At 40.3% G+C, this 14,852-nt stretch overlaps 1 protein-coding gene across 1 annotated transcript; it reads left to right on the top strand.

Annotated features, from left to right (window-relative positions):
* Window positions 1-35: 35 nt before the first annotated feature.
* On the top strand, window positions 36-12,222 carry khnyn (KH and NYN domain containing). The gene is made up of 9 exons (XM_058624491.1): window positions 36-176; window positions 1,280-1,548; window positions 5,651-5,785; window positions 6,447-8,236; window positions 9,351-9,481; window positions 9,592-9,688; window positions 9,795-9,902; window positions 10,258-10,359; window positions 10,754-12,222. Exons 2-9 carry the CDS (start codon window positions 1,318-1,320, stop codon window positions 11,094-11,096), a joined length of 2,937 nt encoding a protein of 978 aa, XP_058480474.1. The 5' UTR covers window positions 36-176; window positions 1,280-1,317; the 3' UTR covers window positions 11,097-12,222.
* The last annotated feature ends 2,630 nt before the right edge of the window (window positions 12,223-14,852 follow it).

Here is a 14,852-nt window from a genome sequence, read left to right on the forward strand (position 1 = left end):
CTGCTCCTGCCCCGCTGCTTCTCCAGCTCCCGTTGTTGTTGCTCTTCTTCTTCTTATTAATATTATTATTATCATTCTTGGTCAAAATGCTAGAGCTTGTTGTTGTTGTTTTGTGAAAGCGGAACACCTGAGGAGAGCTGCGTCGCCAGCAGCGGAAACTTCGCACGCGATTTCAAGTAAGAAAACCGACGAAATAACATCACATTTCGTGATTGTTGTTGTTTATTTTGGAACTGTATGTCCGTACGAGCGGCCTCCATGTCCTGTTCCTTTGTGTGTGTTTTTCACAAATACACCTTCAGCAGCTCTGTTCATGACAACATACTGTTGTTATTTAACGCGATAAAAACAGTACAATAATTTGTTGTACTACGCATGTGCGAAGTGTGGTTCTTGACGCAATACTACCTTTGTTAAATTCCTTCAACTTTCTGAGTTGGAAATCTGACTTCCGACTACAACTGGAACGCATGTTTAGCCCACCTCTAACCGTAACACCCAATAAACTCCCTTCTTTTAACAATAAGTAGCGACACTTTAGTTTTTTAAAATTGTCTCTACTAGAAAATTTACGCAGTAGGGGTTGGGGGGGATTGATAAAGTGAAATATTGTGATAATTTGCATGGTGATATATCGCTTAGTGTATATCGAAGTATCGGGGGGAAAAATGGTGTTCACTCTCATTAGATCTGGTGTTGTGAGAGTATATCGCAATATGGATGTATGATTTTGTATAGGATATCATAGTATACATAGTATATCATAAATATCATGATAATATCGTATCGTGACTTCAATATCGTGATAATATCATAGTTTAAATATCATGATAATATCGTATTGTGATAATATCATAGTTTAGATATCATGATAATATCGCATTGTGACTTAAATATCGTTATAATATCGTATCGTGACTTAAATATCATGGTAATGTCACATTGTGACTTAAATATCGTGATAACATCGCATCGTGGCGTCTCTGGCTGTTAGCTAATTGCAAGGGCTGACCGTAAATCGCAAATCAAATTGTAGTTGCAATATTTGTGTCGGCATTTCTGTTTACACTGTACCTGTTGTTGTTTTTTATTATATCCTCATTTTCCGATGTTTTTTCAGTCGCTATCTTAGCTGATTTTAACAGTTCATACATCCGAACGTGGTTCGTTTTTCCTTCTTTTTATGCTTTTTGAAACATACACATGTTCTAGTTGTGTGTACAAAACAAATCCAAGAGTGTTTTAAATTATTGAAATATTTTTTTTAATTTTTTTTCAGTATGTCCAACTCCTCGCCGATGATCTAAAGAACAGGGGATGGATGGTGAAAGAAATGATAGAGGAGGAGGAGGTGATGGACCACCTGAGGTGGAGGATGAGTTTGCGTGTGCCGGGATACTGCGTGGATCTCTGACGTCCCTGCACGACTCCGTGGAGCGAATATTCCGGGTGACGTTTGGGATCGGGGCCGATGATTTGCCGCATGGCAACAATGGGCAGATTTGGCTCAAACTGCGTGGCTCGAGCAACGACGTCAAAGCAGCCAAAGTAAGAAACTTTTATTTTATTTAGTATGTCCTGAGTCCTGAGTCGCCAGAGACTCCAGTCATGTTTATAGATTTAAAGCTGTAGAACATAACCTTGAAACATAAACAGACGTCTAACAAACTAAGATTTGCCTGTCAGCTCCACCTGGCCTTCTCTTTTTCTCAGTAAAGCAGTGATACGATCCAAAAACACACTTGATTTTGCCAGGTTCTTCCTACTCACAATTGTCTAGCTCCATGTTTCTCAAACTGTGGTACGAAAGCTTCCTGTCGTGGTACTTGGAATAAAATCAGAAAAACTTTTGTGATCGGAGCGGAGCTGAGGAAATGATATTTTAATGTATTTTAACATTGGTTGTTAGTTCAAGAGCTCAGTATTTTCTCAGGTGGTACTTGATATAAAAAGAACTGTGGGTCAAGGGCAGAGTGCAAAGGCTAGTTAGGGTCCCGTTTAACGTATACATTCTAGAATTATTACTCTCAGTCGAGTTACCTGGCAGTGTTATGGTGTATGCCAGTGGTAACAGGAAGTTAGAATTTCCGAGTTTCTAGTCGGAAGTTTCAACTGGAATTCCCCCTTCAAGTTGGAAAGTCAGAGCAACCTCACAAATATAGGCTTCCAAGATGGTTGCCACTCGCGGCAATAATAAAACCACACTTAATTGCACTTCTGTTGCATTTTTTCTTTTTTACCTTTATGCAGTCGTTGACATACTTCTGTTGTGTTGTGTCAATGACATGTTGCTACGGTACGCTGATTGTGCGCGCAAAATACAGCATAGAATTTTTTTTCGACTGGTATTGCTAACAATTTCTCGTCCGAAATACTTTTGTATTCGTATTTTTTCCAACTTCTCAGACTGGAATGTGGAAGTGACTTCACTGCCAGTTTCAACTTGGAAAATGGAAACACAACACAACACAAAAATGGAAACACAACACAAATAGTCTGACTTTAAGAAATTTGATGAAGTACAATTTCACTCAAGCTAGTCTGGATATAGATGCACTAACACCATAAGGGCAGGGGCAACTCAAAACATTGTTACTGCGCACCAGTGGGGGCAGTCACTACTAGTATATAATTCCACATTCTCACATACCTGTGTTTACCGATACAGGGACAGCATCACTTTCTATCACCACACTGGGCATTTTCTATATTAGTTTCCTCTAACATTACCCTTTGGGAGTGGGACACTGTCATGTAGGGACATAATGGCACCCTTTTAGATTGGAGGGGCATCTTATAAAACAATGCATTACTTTTCTCCATGACAAAGGCCCTCACTTAGCAGTTTTTCCAGTTTATATTTTGCTTAAGAGGCCACAAAATGGAGGGGCCACAAATTATGGCAGCTAGTAGGGTGCTTCCTTGTGTTGTTACCACTCTAGCGGGTAGTTTGGCATGCATCTTGTCCATTAGAGGACGGCCAGGGGAAGAGCAATTTTGGGGGTTGACAGTAGAAGATGAAACATCTTGGTGACTACCCGTCACATTGATTAACAAAATATGATGGTATTAGTAGTAAGAGTGGTAGTAGTAGTAGAGAGTGTCGAACAATACTTTTTTTGTACGTTTCTGTGATTCAGATTCGAGAGATTTATTGTAATGTGCTCCCTGCACACCTTAAATACACACATATACAGAAATATAAAACCGGATAAGATAGAGTACACACAAAGTGGTTGAATTAATCAATCTATGCAGTAGTTGTGACTTGGTTCCACCTCTAACATTAGTCATAATTGGCGTCATTGCATTGCGAAATGTTGCCCAATAACTTGACCCACTGCCCTTTCCTGTCGAGTTTTTCGATAACTCCTGATTTCGAACTAGCACTCAAACCGTTTTCCTTTTTGTTTCTACTTGACAAGTACTGTGGTATTGTTGTTGTTCCCGTCAGTTCTCGTCCACAGTCGTTGTCGTAACATTCATAAGACGTGACTCATGCATTTATATATAGGCCTCGGAGTGTTGACGCCAGACTAGGAACACAAGTTTTGTCTACTCACAAACAAAACTAGGTGACGTTAACCTGGGCCTCCCAGTGCAGTGAGCAACAAGAATCTAGCATTAAAACACAACAATAAAACTTTATTGGTATTGCAGTTTTCCAACAAAAATTGTCAATACAATTCAAAGTGCCTGATGGGCGAACATAGGATGTTAAGATTGATCATAAATGACATCCGTGATTGAAAAGACAACAATTATAGAAAGTTGTGATATATGAAGAATTTGAATGATTTTAATTAAGCAATAAACATGACCATATAGACATGTAGTTGAGCCTTTTGCAGACCTACTTTGTCTTTGCTCAATGGGACCCGTTTTCTGCGTCTTTGTTTCGTGTGTCTCCTTTTGTTTCCGAAAATCCGTCTCAATTTGCAGCATCAAAATGCAACACACGCTGCTCCAGCTCAGGGACTTCCCCCTGACTTATTGTGTCTGTCTGCCGACTCATTTTGGAGTCCATCCATGCTTTGTTCACAAAGCATGATTGATCACACCCTCGGCTGATTTCATGTGTTTTACGGCGGTTATTATACTCAAAATTTAATTGTATCTGTTAACAAAGACCATGGAATGTTGATCAGGAGATCCAGAAGAAGCGGTGGCCCTTTCGATATGGTCAATGAGTGATGCAAAGGCCCTATTGTTTAAATGCTTTATTTTCATTTTTCATCGCTTCTCCTTACAAATGATCACGTGTTTTGTGGCAGTTTTTCAGTAGTTTAAAAGTACTTTGAAGAAGTATTGTGGATTGTATACTTCAAAGATGACAAATAACCTCGGTTTTGTTGTGAAAAAATGAATGAATTAGATTTTTCCAAAAGTACACGGTTAAAGAACTTAATACTACTTATGCATTAGGTACAAAAAATACTTTGTCCAATAAAACTGAAACCATAAACTGCTAATAAATAAATGTATATTTTTTATACGACTTCAAAGATAGACGAATATAGACGAATATGACATTGTGATCTGTGGTGAGAGCAGAGACCAGGTGGAGGAAAAGCTCAAGGTGAAGATATGCTCTAGAAAGGAAAGGAATGAAGGTTAGTCACAGCAAGACAGAATATATGTGTGTGAATGAGAGGAACCCAAGTGGAACCTTGAGGCTACAGGGAGTGGAGATAAAGACGTATTTAGGGTCAACAGTCCAGAGTAGTGGAGATTGTGGAAAAGAGGTGAAGAAACGTTTTTAAGCTGGTTGGAATGGGTGGAGAAAAGTGTCAGGGGTAATGTGTGATAAAAGAGTATCAGCCAGAATGAAAGGAAAGATATACAAGACAGTGGTGAGACCAGCGACGCTGTATGGTCTAGAGACAGTGGCACTGAGGAAAAGACAGGAAGCAGAGCTGGAGGTAGCAGAGATGAAGATGTTGAGGTTGTTGAGAAACAACACATGTTAAATGTTTTGGAGATAAGGTCAGAGAGGCCAGAATGAGATGGTTTGGTCATGTACAGAGGAGGGATAGTGAGTATATTGGTAGAAGGATGCTGGGGTTGGAACTGCCAGGCAGGAGGTCTAGAGGAAGACCAAAGAGAAGGTTTATGGATGTAGTGAAAGAGGACCTGAAGTTAGTTGGTGTGAGAGAGGGGGATACAGAGAACAGGGTGAGATGGAGGAGGTTGATTTGCTGTGGCGACCCCTGAAGAGAGCAGCCAAAAGGAAGAAGGAGAAGAAGAAGAAAGATAGACGAATATTCAAATGTTTGTTATGAAAAGTGAATTTTGACCGTGTATTACTTCAAAAGTACACAGTGAAAAATACATCAAACTCCTTGTACTTGACATACATGGAGTTCTTTGTCCAATAAAACTGAAACCATAAACTAATAAGAATTGTGTATTTTATACCTCTTCAAAGTAGACGAATATTCAAATTTGTATTGCCAAAAGTGAAATTTGACCCTGGATTACTCTTCAATTACTCAATTACTCTTCTGGTTTTGATTTACTTCAAAACCAGAAAATGTACATTTATGAAGCTGAAAAGACAAAGAACATGTTTAAAAAAATAAAAATAAAAAATAAAATCAACGAAATGGTTAGTGTTTAATTTAATAAGGGTTTACATTTTTCTTTTCAGTTGTTTGTGAAGGGAGTTGTGAACCAGGAAGAGCAGCAGGAGGTTTCCTACCCCGGGGTCCTTCACTGTGTCTTCTGTGGAGCTAGAGGGCTGTTCATTGACTCCCTGATTAAGACCACGTCAGCACATATTATGGTAAGTGTTGTGTGTCTATGTCATTAAGCTTTTGGGGGGGAAAGAGGAATTTCCCAAAGTGAATGTTGGTATTAAAAGTCAAATGTTGGATTTGCGCAGGCATTTTTTTTTCTCGGGGGGGGGGGGGCGGGGGATTGTGATGAGTCATTACTCTCCCCCATCTTTGTACAGTCACTCATCAGTCACTTGGTGTTGACTGATGTAATGACATTGACTAATAATGTGATATTCTTTTCAAGGAGTTGCTTTATTAATATATCTGTTGCACTTATGAAGAAACGCCTGCGATGTTGTCACAGGGAATTTTTTTTACATTTTTTTTATTACACATTTTGATACACCGAAATTGTAGAAGTCACGGAAATTTTATTGTTTTCAGCAACTTCCTTTTTCAGTGGTAGTCGTAAAACATGTTTCTAAAAATACCTTGGAAATCCCATATTTATATTTCTTCACCCCTTTATGGACATTGTGATTCAAAAAAATGTATTGTTAGATATTATCTTTGGACTATAACAAATATTTTCAGCAGAGTGTATTCCTAAGCATGAATTATTATTATTACCAGTGTTAGCTGCTTGAAAATGCAACTGTTTAATGCAGATTTAACTAGTGTTTCAACAACAGCAGCTTCAATTCTGTTTTTCTCTCACCGAACCAGGTTGGCTCTTCTGGATTCTTGCTCATATCAGGTCTGGTCGAGCCCGTGGTGCGAGCCTACTCCCTAATTTCAGAGCTGGTGGAGCGACACGAGAGTGCGCAGTCCAGACACTCCGCAACAGGGGACAGAGGCTCAGGTGAGACCCTGGAGTCACGCCGGGCCTTCAAATCCCTGGTTGAGAAGTGGGAGGACAGGCACATCCTGGATCTTCTGTTGCTTCCAGGATCAGTGATGGAAATCCTGTTGGATTTGGTTAAAGAATCAGGACTTGGATCAAGCCCAAGCCTGGTGAAGACAGAGGGAAATGTCAGGGTGCGTGATGAATCGGAGGGGATTCGGGACAAACCCTCCACCATTAAACATACAGACCTTGAGCCTTCCAGCACTGTTGGGTTGTTTGAAAGGATGACTGCAGGTTCAGGAAAAGATGCAGCATCCATGGACTCTGTCCAGTCTTTATCTGCATCATATGGTGCCCGAGGAAGGGCGGAGGGTACTGAGGAAAGACTAATGCATTCTCCAGAGGAGGTAGGAGAAGAGGGGCACGCTGCACAGAAGGACGTATTAGGCACCAAAGAGGAGGAGGGGGACGAAGAAGAGCGGCAATCATCAACTGGATACAAAGAGTTCTGGCTTCTTTTAAAGTTCTTCACAGCCATGGGCTACACAGAGGACGTCGTGAAACGAGTGCTCGCACAAACGGGACCAAGGGAGGCCTCACAGATACTGGACTTGGTTCAACAGGAGCAGGATCGCAGCGACAAGAAGCAAATGCTTCAAGGAGGCCATCATCCAAAACATAATACCCTAAACGTGAGTGAGAAAAACCGACCGTGTGAGAACAGGGAGGATGAAGTTGCAACAGCAGCAGGTCAAGATTCGGTGATGAGCAGCAATGGAGAAGTTCATGAACGAAAAGAAAGAGGAGCCATAGCATGCATTGGACGCTCTGAGGGAGGTAGTTTGGAGGAAAAGGATGAAGGACATGAGGAAGACTTTGTCCTTGGAGTGTTAACAAAAGCTGCAGCCAGCTGTGGGTACACCGAACAGGAAGTAGCTAAAGTCTACAAAATGTTGCCTGATAGATCCACTCACCAGCTTCTCCTGGAGCTTCATAGAGAGGGAAGCAGTAAGATGGATGCATTTAGGGAGGGTCCCAGAGAGATAGACGATGTGGTCCTGGAGAAAAATGGACAAATAGTTGTTCCAGCAGGGTACAGAGAAAAGAGTAAACCTGATGATGAGGGATGGGCGGAAGTTCCAATCGTGACTGCACCCATCACAGAACAAGACTTGTTTCCGTGGATTGTTAAACCCCAACAAACTCCCGTCCATCAAACTACTTTGCAGCCAAAGCAACACCGGCCTTCAGAGACTCAAACCCAGCACCACATCGTTCTTCCTGAGGTGAAAGGGCCACCAATGGCCACTTACCCCTCAACCCTAGATCCCCCACTCACCAAGATCCAAACGAACACTGACCAAAACATCTTCTGGCCTGATCCAGCCACATCAAAACACAACCATTCCACTCATGACAACATCATGCATCCAAAGCCTTCCAAAGCTGTAAACCAAGGAGGGAAAGGCCGGGGCTTCACCAGGAACAGTTCGTCTCCGACCAGGGCGAGGGAGAGACAGGGTTTCATGCCTGCGTCTTCAGTGGTAGTGACAGGGGAGCAACGTTTCCTGGAGGGACTGCTGACTCCCTTTGACCTCCAGCTCACTGACAAACCTGGAGTCCCAAAACTGAGGACGATCATCATTGACGGGAGCAACGTGGCCATGAGGTGGGAATCACAACAAAGGGGTGGGAGTGGATGTATTTTTAAGTGGAAATGCCCCTTTTCCACTAGTGCGACGCGACGCGACTCACCTCAGCACGGTTATTTTGCATTTCCATTAGCGACGGTACCTGGAATCTGGTACTTTTTTTAGTACCTGCTCTGGCGAGTTCCAAGCGAGCTGACGTGATACTATGCGTGAAGCCGTTAGACTGCCGGCCACTGATTGGTCAGAGTGCCGTCACAGGAAGAGGAATGAGTGCGACGTTCGACATAAGAATCAAGCCAAACAATGCCGAACTGTAGATCAGTTAAAAAGACTTAACAATCCTAAAAACATGGGTTAATCTCTCACAATTACTAGGGAATTGTCTAAAATGTCAGTATTTAAGGAGAGAATCTGGTGTATTTAGCGACAGCGCTGCTGAAAGCCTCCGATCACGACCGTTGAGCCGCATCACAAACCCTATTGTTGTATTTCAGTCCAGTGACTGTGTCAGACGGAGCTAAAATGAACTGATTCTAATGATTCAGTACACTGAAAACAACTGCTTTACAAGTCACTAGTCACTCTTTTGTGTGTCGCATTGAGGAGGAACTATTTTGTAATGGAAACACAACCAAACCGTGTAGAGGCGAGGCGAGCTAGGACCATGAAGCGGAAACACGGCTACAGGTTGTGTGTTTCCCATTTGCTATTTGAGGAAAAAAGGTTTTTCTGCTCAAATGTTTAATCCAGAATCATTAATCCACACATTGATGGATTACTGGTTCCTGATTCCAGGTACAATCTCAGGGGCTCAACATGTTGGTAGGGTGGCTGTGTCCGGACCTCTGTATCATGTGACTCTTAAGATTGATCTCTTTGAAAGACACCGTCAACCACAAAACTTTTCAAATGGCTTGTCTGCAGACTTTTTTAAATTTTATTTAATTTTTTTAAATTTTATTTAATTTTTTTAAATTTTATCAAATTTTTTTTAAATTTTATTTAATTTTTTTAAATTTTATTTAATTTTTTTAAAATTTTATTAAAAAAATTTAAATATGATGCATGTAATGTGTCAAAGTTACCGGGATTTTGAGTCTAACGTTTAAAAACTCCACATGTGTTGCTCAGTCACGGGCTGGGTCACTTCTTCTCCTGTCGAGGCATCGCTCTGGCCGTGCAGCATTTCTGGGACCGAGGTCATCGTGACATCAGCGTCCTGCTGCCACAGTGGAGACAGAAGAGCGACCCCAAAATCAAAGGTACCCCGTCCCGTGTTCTATTTACCCCCTAAAAGAGTGTACATGTAACAAGTAAATGTGGAGCAAGTGTGTGCTGAGTGTTGAGTGGTTTTTTTTGATGGTCTTCTCAGAGCAGCACTACCTGACGGAGCTTCAGACGATTGGTCTGCTCTCCTACACTCCCTCCAGAGAAGTGCAAGGCAAGAGGATCAGCTCGTACGACGACAGGTAGATGAACAGTTTACGCCCATATGCGATGAGATGAATCGGATAACGGATGTGTTTTTTATAACAGTCTGTCGCATTCTTCTCTTCTTCTTTTTTTTTTGCTCAGGTTTATGCTGCAGCTCGCTCAAAAGACGGGCGGAGTGATCGTAACCAACGACAACCTGAGGGACCTTTCGGACGAGTCGACACTGTGGAGGGACATCATCAAAAAGAGGTACAGTCCAAATGCATGTTTCTCTGCGCTATGTTGACAAAGAGATGTGTTGTACGACTCAGGTTTGCTCTTTTTCCCTTTTATTTCTACATATTGAATTAACTTTTAGCCAGATATTTGATTTGCTGACTGATAATACGTTGAGTGGCAACTGGTTTGATGATTTATTAAATGGTTTGAGTCGTTAAAAAGTTAAAAAGGGGTTTAAAAGTTTTAAAAACAAAAAAGACGTTATTTATGAAGAACAAAATGGCAGATGAACGTTAAAAATAAACATTATTTACAGTCAAGTTTTGGTACAGCTCAAAGGGCTAGTCCATAGAATACAGAGGGTATTTGTTGTTTTTATCCTCAGACTTCTTCCGTACACGTTTGTTGGCAATCACTTCATGGTGCCCGACGACCCTCTGGGACGAGGAGGACCTCACCTGGACGACTTTCTACGCTCAGAACACGGGTGTGAAATCACACACACACACACACACACACACACACACACATATTGAATTTGTATATGGTGAAAAACATCACAGTTTTTATTCTTAATGTATCAGACTCTGTAGTTCCTCCAGAATTTATACTCTGATGTGAAATTTAAGATAAAGGTTAAAAAGTTGCATTTCAGGGAACTACGGTGGCCTTCACACAGAGGAGAGGAGGTGGCTTCAAACCACAAAATCTTTTACCTAAAGTTTATATAAAAGCCTAATTTTAAGGCTACAAAGTAATTTTACATATTTATACACATAACTTTGGTTTGTGTATTTGATTTCTAACAACAAAACCTCCTGAATGTTACACACTGCACCTTTTAAATGTTAAAATGATTGACTTTTTCGGTGTGGTCTCAGGACTCCTGACCCAGGGAACCACTCGTTTGCCTGCGTAGCCACCTCGTTCCCGTCCTCCAAACCTCCCCGCTCCATGACGGAGGGGTTGAACTTTCGCGACCGCACACCGGGTAGCGGTGCGGCGGGCAGAGGTGGCCGGGGGACAGGGAGAGGACAGGGGAAGGCGGCGCGGAAGTGGACTCAGGAGTCCAGGAGTCCTGAGGAGACGCTGAGTCTCAGAGAGCAGCTGTGTCTGGTCTTCCCGGGACAGGACAACGAGGTGACGCTGGTGCTGCAGTGTCACCCAGCGGAGACGGACATCAACGTCCTGTCGGACCAGATCCTGGAGCTGCAGAAGGTTTAGGGACCTTTTGTCCCTGCAGACGTTTCTTAACCAGGTCTCCTGATTTTACTGTGACTTGCTGCTGAGGTGAGGTCATAGGTAGAGCTGCAACTACACACTGTACAGTATATAAAAAGTGGACATAGTCAGAGTCAGTCTCATACTCTTATGCCCCTCCTCCTCCAGACTCCACCCCCTCCTATGTGCACACATAACCCTCATACAGCAACAACGAGCTTGTGACACGGACGCTAGTTCTCTGTGAAAACACAAGAAAAAGCCACCTAACAAAGGTGTCACCTAATAAAATCTATGTCCGCTTAAGTCTGCAATATCTAAAGAACATGTTCACTGCTTTATCTCATTCTTTGACAGTCTTTTCTGAATGGGAATGTACGTTTTTTAAATGGCGCGTTCTTCCACACCAAAGTCCATAGAGAAAATCTGTGATTTAAGCTCATGTGGACACAGGAGCTGCTCATCTATTGCTGCCTCCTGTGGTCAGTTTGTGTCACTAAGTTAAATTTTATTGAAAGTTTTCAAACACCGAAAGTCACAAAATAACAAATTTTAACTCCCTGACGGGGGCAGCAGTAGATGAGCATCCTGTGAGCTGTGGCATAAAATCGGTGGTTTTCTCTATGGGATCTGGTGTGGGAGAGTGAGCGGTTTCCAAACGTCAGTTTCCTGTTTTAAAAGACGTTGTAACTGTGAGATACAGTAATAAACATATTATTAAGAAAGCAGAGACTAAGCTTGTGTATATTTTATTAATTGAGCCTTTTATTTATTGGTTAAAATCAGTTTCTCGTTTCCTCTCTGGCAGCTAGCGTTCGTGTCTCAGGCTATCCCTTTCCTAATCACAGGTGCTCCTCAGGTGATGTTTTTAGGTTTTCAGGTTTTTTAGATTCTTTGTCACATCTGGAGCAACAAATCAAGTACCTGTTTTTTTTTTTAAAGAGATTTGGATTTTGATAGTCTGAATCATACGTTTTTATATTATTAATTTATTTTAGAGCGACCTTGTATCAGCTGACCCATAGTTGTGTGCCTTCATGTGTGGAATCAGTGTTTGTTTTTAAGTGTTAAAAAAACATCTCCTTATGTTTTCCAGACTTTGTCAAACTAAATAAATCCATTTATTTTACCTATTTTGTGTGTGTGTGGAGTTTTGAAGGGCACATGAGTCGAAAGAGACGCGGGAAACTGTGATCGATACCCCCAAACTGAGCCAATGTGGTGCATTCAATGTCAGTTATTTATAGTTTGTTTTATTCAGATACAGTGGATACAGTCAATGGATGACATCTGTCCCATGGCAAGTGTCATAGTTTTCAAAAGCAAACGCAAATTCCCAGTTTTCAGATTATATGCTGATCACAATTGTGTCCAGCAGGGGGTGCACATTACCAACGTTTACTGCAAGACAGGAGACTAGCGAGTACAGCAAATTCCAATAAATGCGGATTTGATTCATGTTCAAATTTATTCTTAACATTTTGTTTGTTTTGAGTAATATTTTACCACTTGAACCTCTTCTGTGACAATTTCAAAGTCAAACATAAAAAGCATTTTTTATTTAATTTTTGCAACAGATTTCGTGTCCAAACCCAGTAGAAGAATCAATCATTTGAGATATTCTGAGAGATAATGCCGGTTTACCTATACCTATTTAAACTACCACTGCAAATAAATGCCAGAACATGTATAGTATGTGGAAAAATATGTACAATCCTATTTACTTATGTTTTCTATGTTGCACTGACCTGAATCTTTGACGGTAATGAGGAAAACCACAGCAGAAATCCGTGATTTAATGACATTATTCCCTATTTAATGTTAAAGGTGCAGCTTGTGAAATTTAGCAGCTGGATATAACTCACCTCATGCTTGAAAATCAATAAATTGTACAATAGGGTGATCGTTCACTTGTATACTATGTATTAATACTTATTTTAGCTTCAAATTCGGCTAAATTACAGTTAACACACTGCACCCTTCAAATGTCTGCTTGCAACTGTTTCATATTTGTGTGTTTTATTTCTACATTTTAGCATCTTTCACGCTTCAAAATCACCATTTGAATGTTCTTTGTGGTCGAAAGTCGTTGAAAGTCTTTTGTTATTGTTGGTGCAGTTATTATTGGAAACCTTGGTGTAAATTTGCAAATTTATCAGCTGGGATTTTGAGCAAACTAATGAATACAGATCATTTTAACATGGAAAATATTAGGATTCTTCCTCAGAATGGCATAAAAATAATAAACAAAGAGGAAAGAGAAGCAGCCGAGTACATTTTTCCTGGTTGCTGTATTGGTTTTTGGCTCTTTTTTTCTCGTGTGTGTATAATTATAACTTGTGTTTACACGGGGAGAGATTGACTCAAATACACAGCAGGGTGACTCGTGTCTTCTGGAAGAAACAAAGAAACCTACAAATGGTCTCGCTCTAGAAATAGAAGCAATCAAACCGGTTCTGTGAGTTTCAAACAATAACGAAATCTATTCTGAGAACTTCCTGGGAATATTTTCACACAGGTGTGTGAAAGAAAGAAAGCACAGGTTGAATGGAGAGATGAGTGTACTTGGCCTGGATTTAATACTCAGTATCCAGAACGTCTACAGACAAGATTCCCATGTGAAGCAGCAGAGGGTGGTGGCAGCTCAGACTCCGCCCCATATTTCTAACATGACACATATTCAACAATGGTGGTGAAATAAACACTAATAATTAGTTAAGAAAAAATGTATATATGAATGTATGTATATAAAAAATACAATAGGTTTCAAATAAATCTGAAAATGATTAATCACAAATAGTAAAATGAGTTTGAATACAGTCTTCGTCACTGGTGTTTAAACCAACATACTGATTCACTGAGAACTAACAAAAACAAACAACAGAAAGGTACATAAAAACACTGGAAAATTTAAAAAATATACACAAAAACTTCAGAAAGAGATAAAAACACAAGAAGCTACACAAATACACCAAAATCACTGGAAAGATACACAAAAATGCAAATATTATACACACAAACCTCAGAGGAAGACACAACATCAGAAAGTACATAAAACACCACAAAGATACAAAAAATCACAGGGGGCGACACAGAATTCAAAAAACATACACAAAACCTCAGAGAAAGACACAAAAATCATCAGAAGAAGATAAAACAATGCAATAATGACACAAAAAAATGCAAAAAAAACATCAAAGACAAAATACACCAAAATCACTGGAAAGACACACAAAAATGCAAATATTATACACACAATCATCAGCAAGAGACATAAATCACTAAAAAAATACAATAAACCAACTGAAAGAAACAAAAAAAAATAAAAAAGTGTACACAATTTCGCGAGAGAAAGATACAAAACCACTGAAATAATACACAAAAACACCACAGAGAGACACAAAAACACTACAATTAACACAAAAAGATACACAAAAAACACCAACGTCACCTAAAAGAAACACAAAGATGTAAACAGTGTACACAATTTCATTGGAGAAAGATAGTAAAACGACTTAAATAAGACACAAAAACACCACATAGAAGGAAATTTAAAACTGAATTTGAAATTACACACAAAACCACCAGAAACAAATAGAAAACTCGCAAAAATATTCAAACTTTCCAGCAAAATATGCACAAAAACAATCAATAGATGCACAAAAACAGTGGGCATACACAAACATTTAAAAACTACACATAAAATGACTTTTCATAGATCGATAGGCAAATTACATAACTGTGCTCGTGATCCCGCGC

Source organism: Solea solea, chromosome 3 (genome assembly GCF_958295425.1).
Source record: "Solea solea chromosome 3, fSolSol10.1, whole genome shotgun sequence".
Classification (NCBI taxonomy): domain Eukaryota; kingdom Metazoa; phylum Chordata; class Actinopteri; order Pleuronectiformes; family Soleidae; genus Solea; species Solea solea.

Coding starts and splice junctions, on each gene's coding strand:
- khnyn (XM_058624491.1), top strand. CDS start 1,318: ATGGATGGTGAAAGAAATGATAGAGGAGGAGGAGGTGATGGACCACCT. Junction 9,903..10,257: donor AGGGACATCATCAAAAAGAG/GTACAGTCCAAA, acceptor TTTTATCCTCAG/ACTTCTTCCGTACACGTTTG. Junction 10,360..10,753: donor TTTCTACGCTCAGAACACGG/GTGTGAAATCAC, acceptor GTGTGGTCTCAG/GACTCCTGACCCAGGGAACC.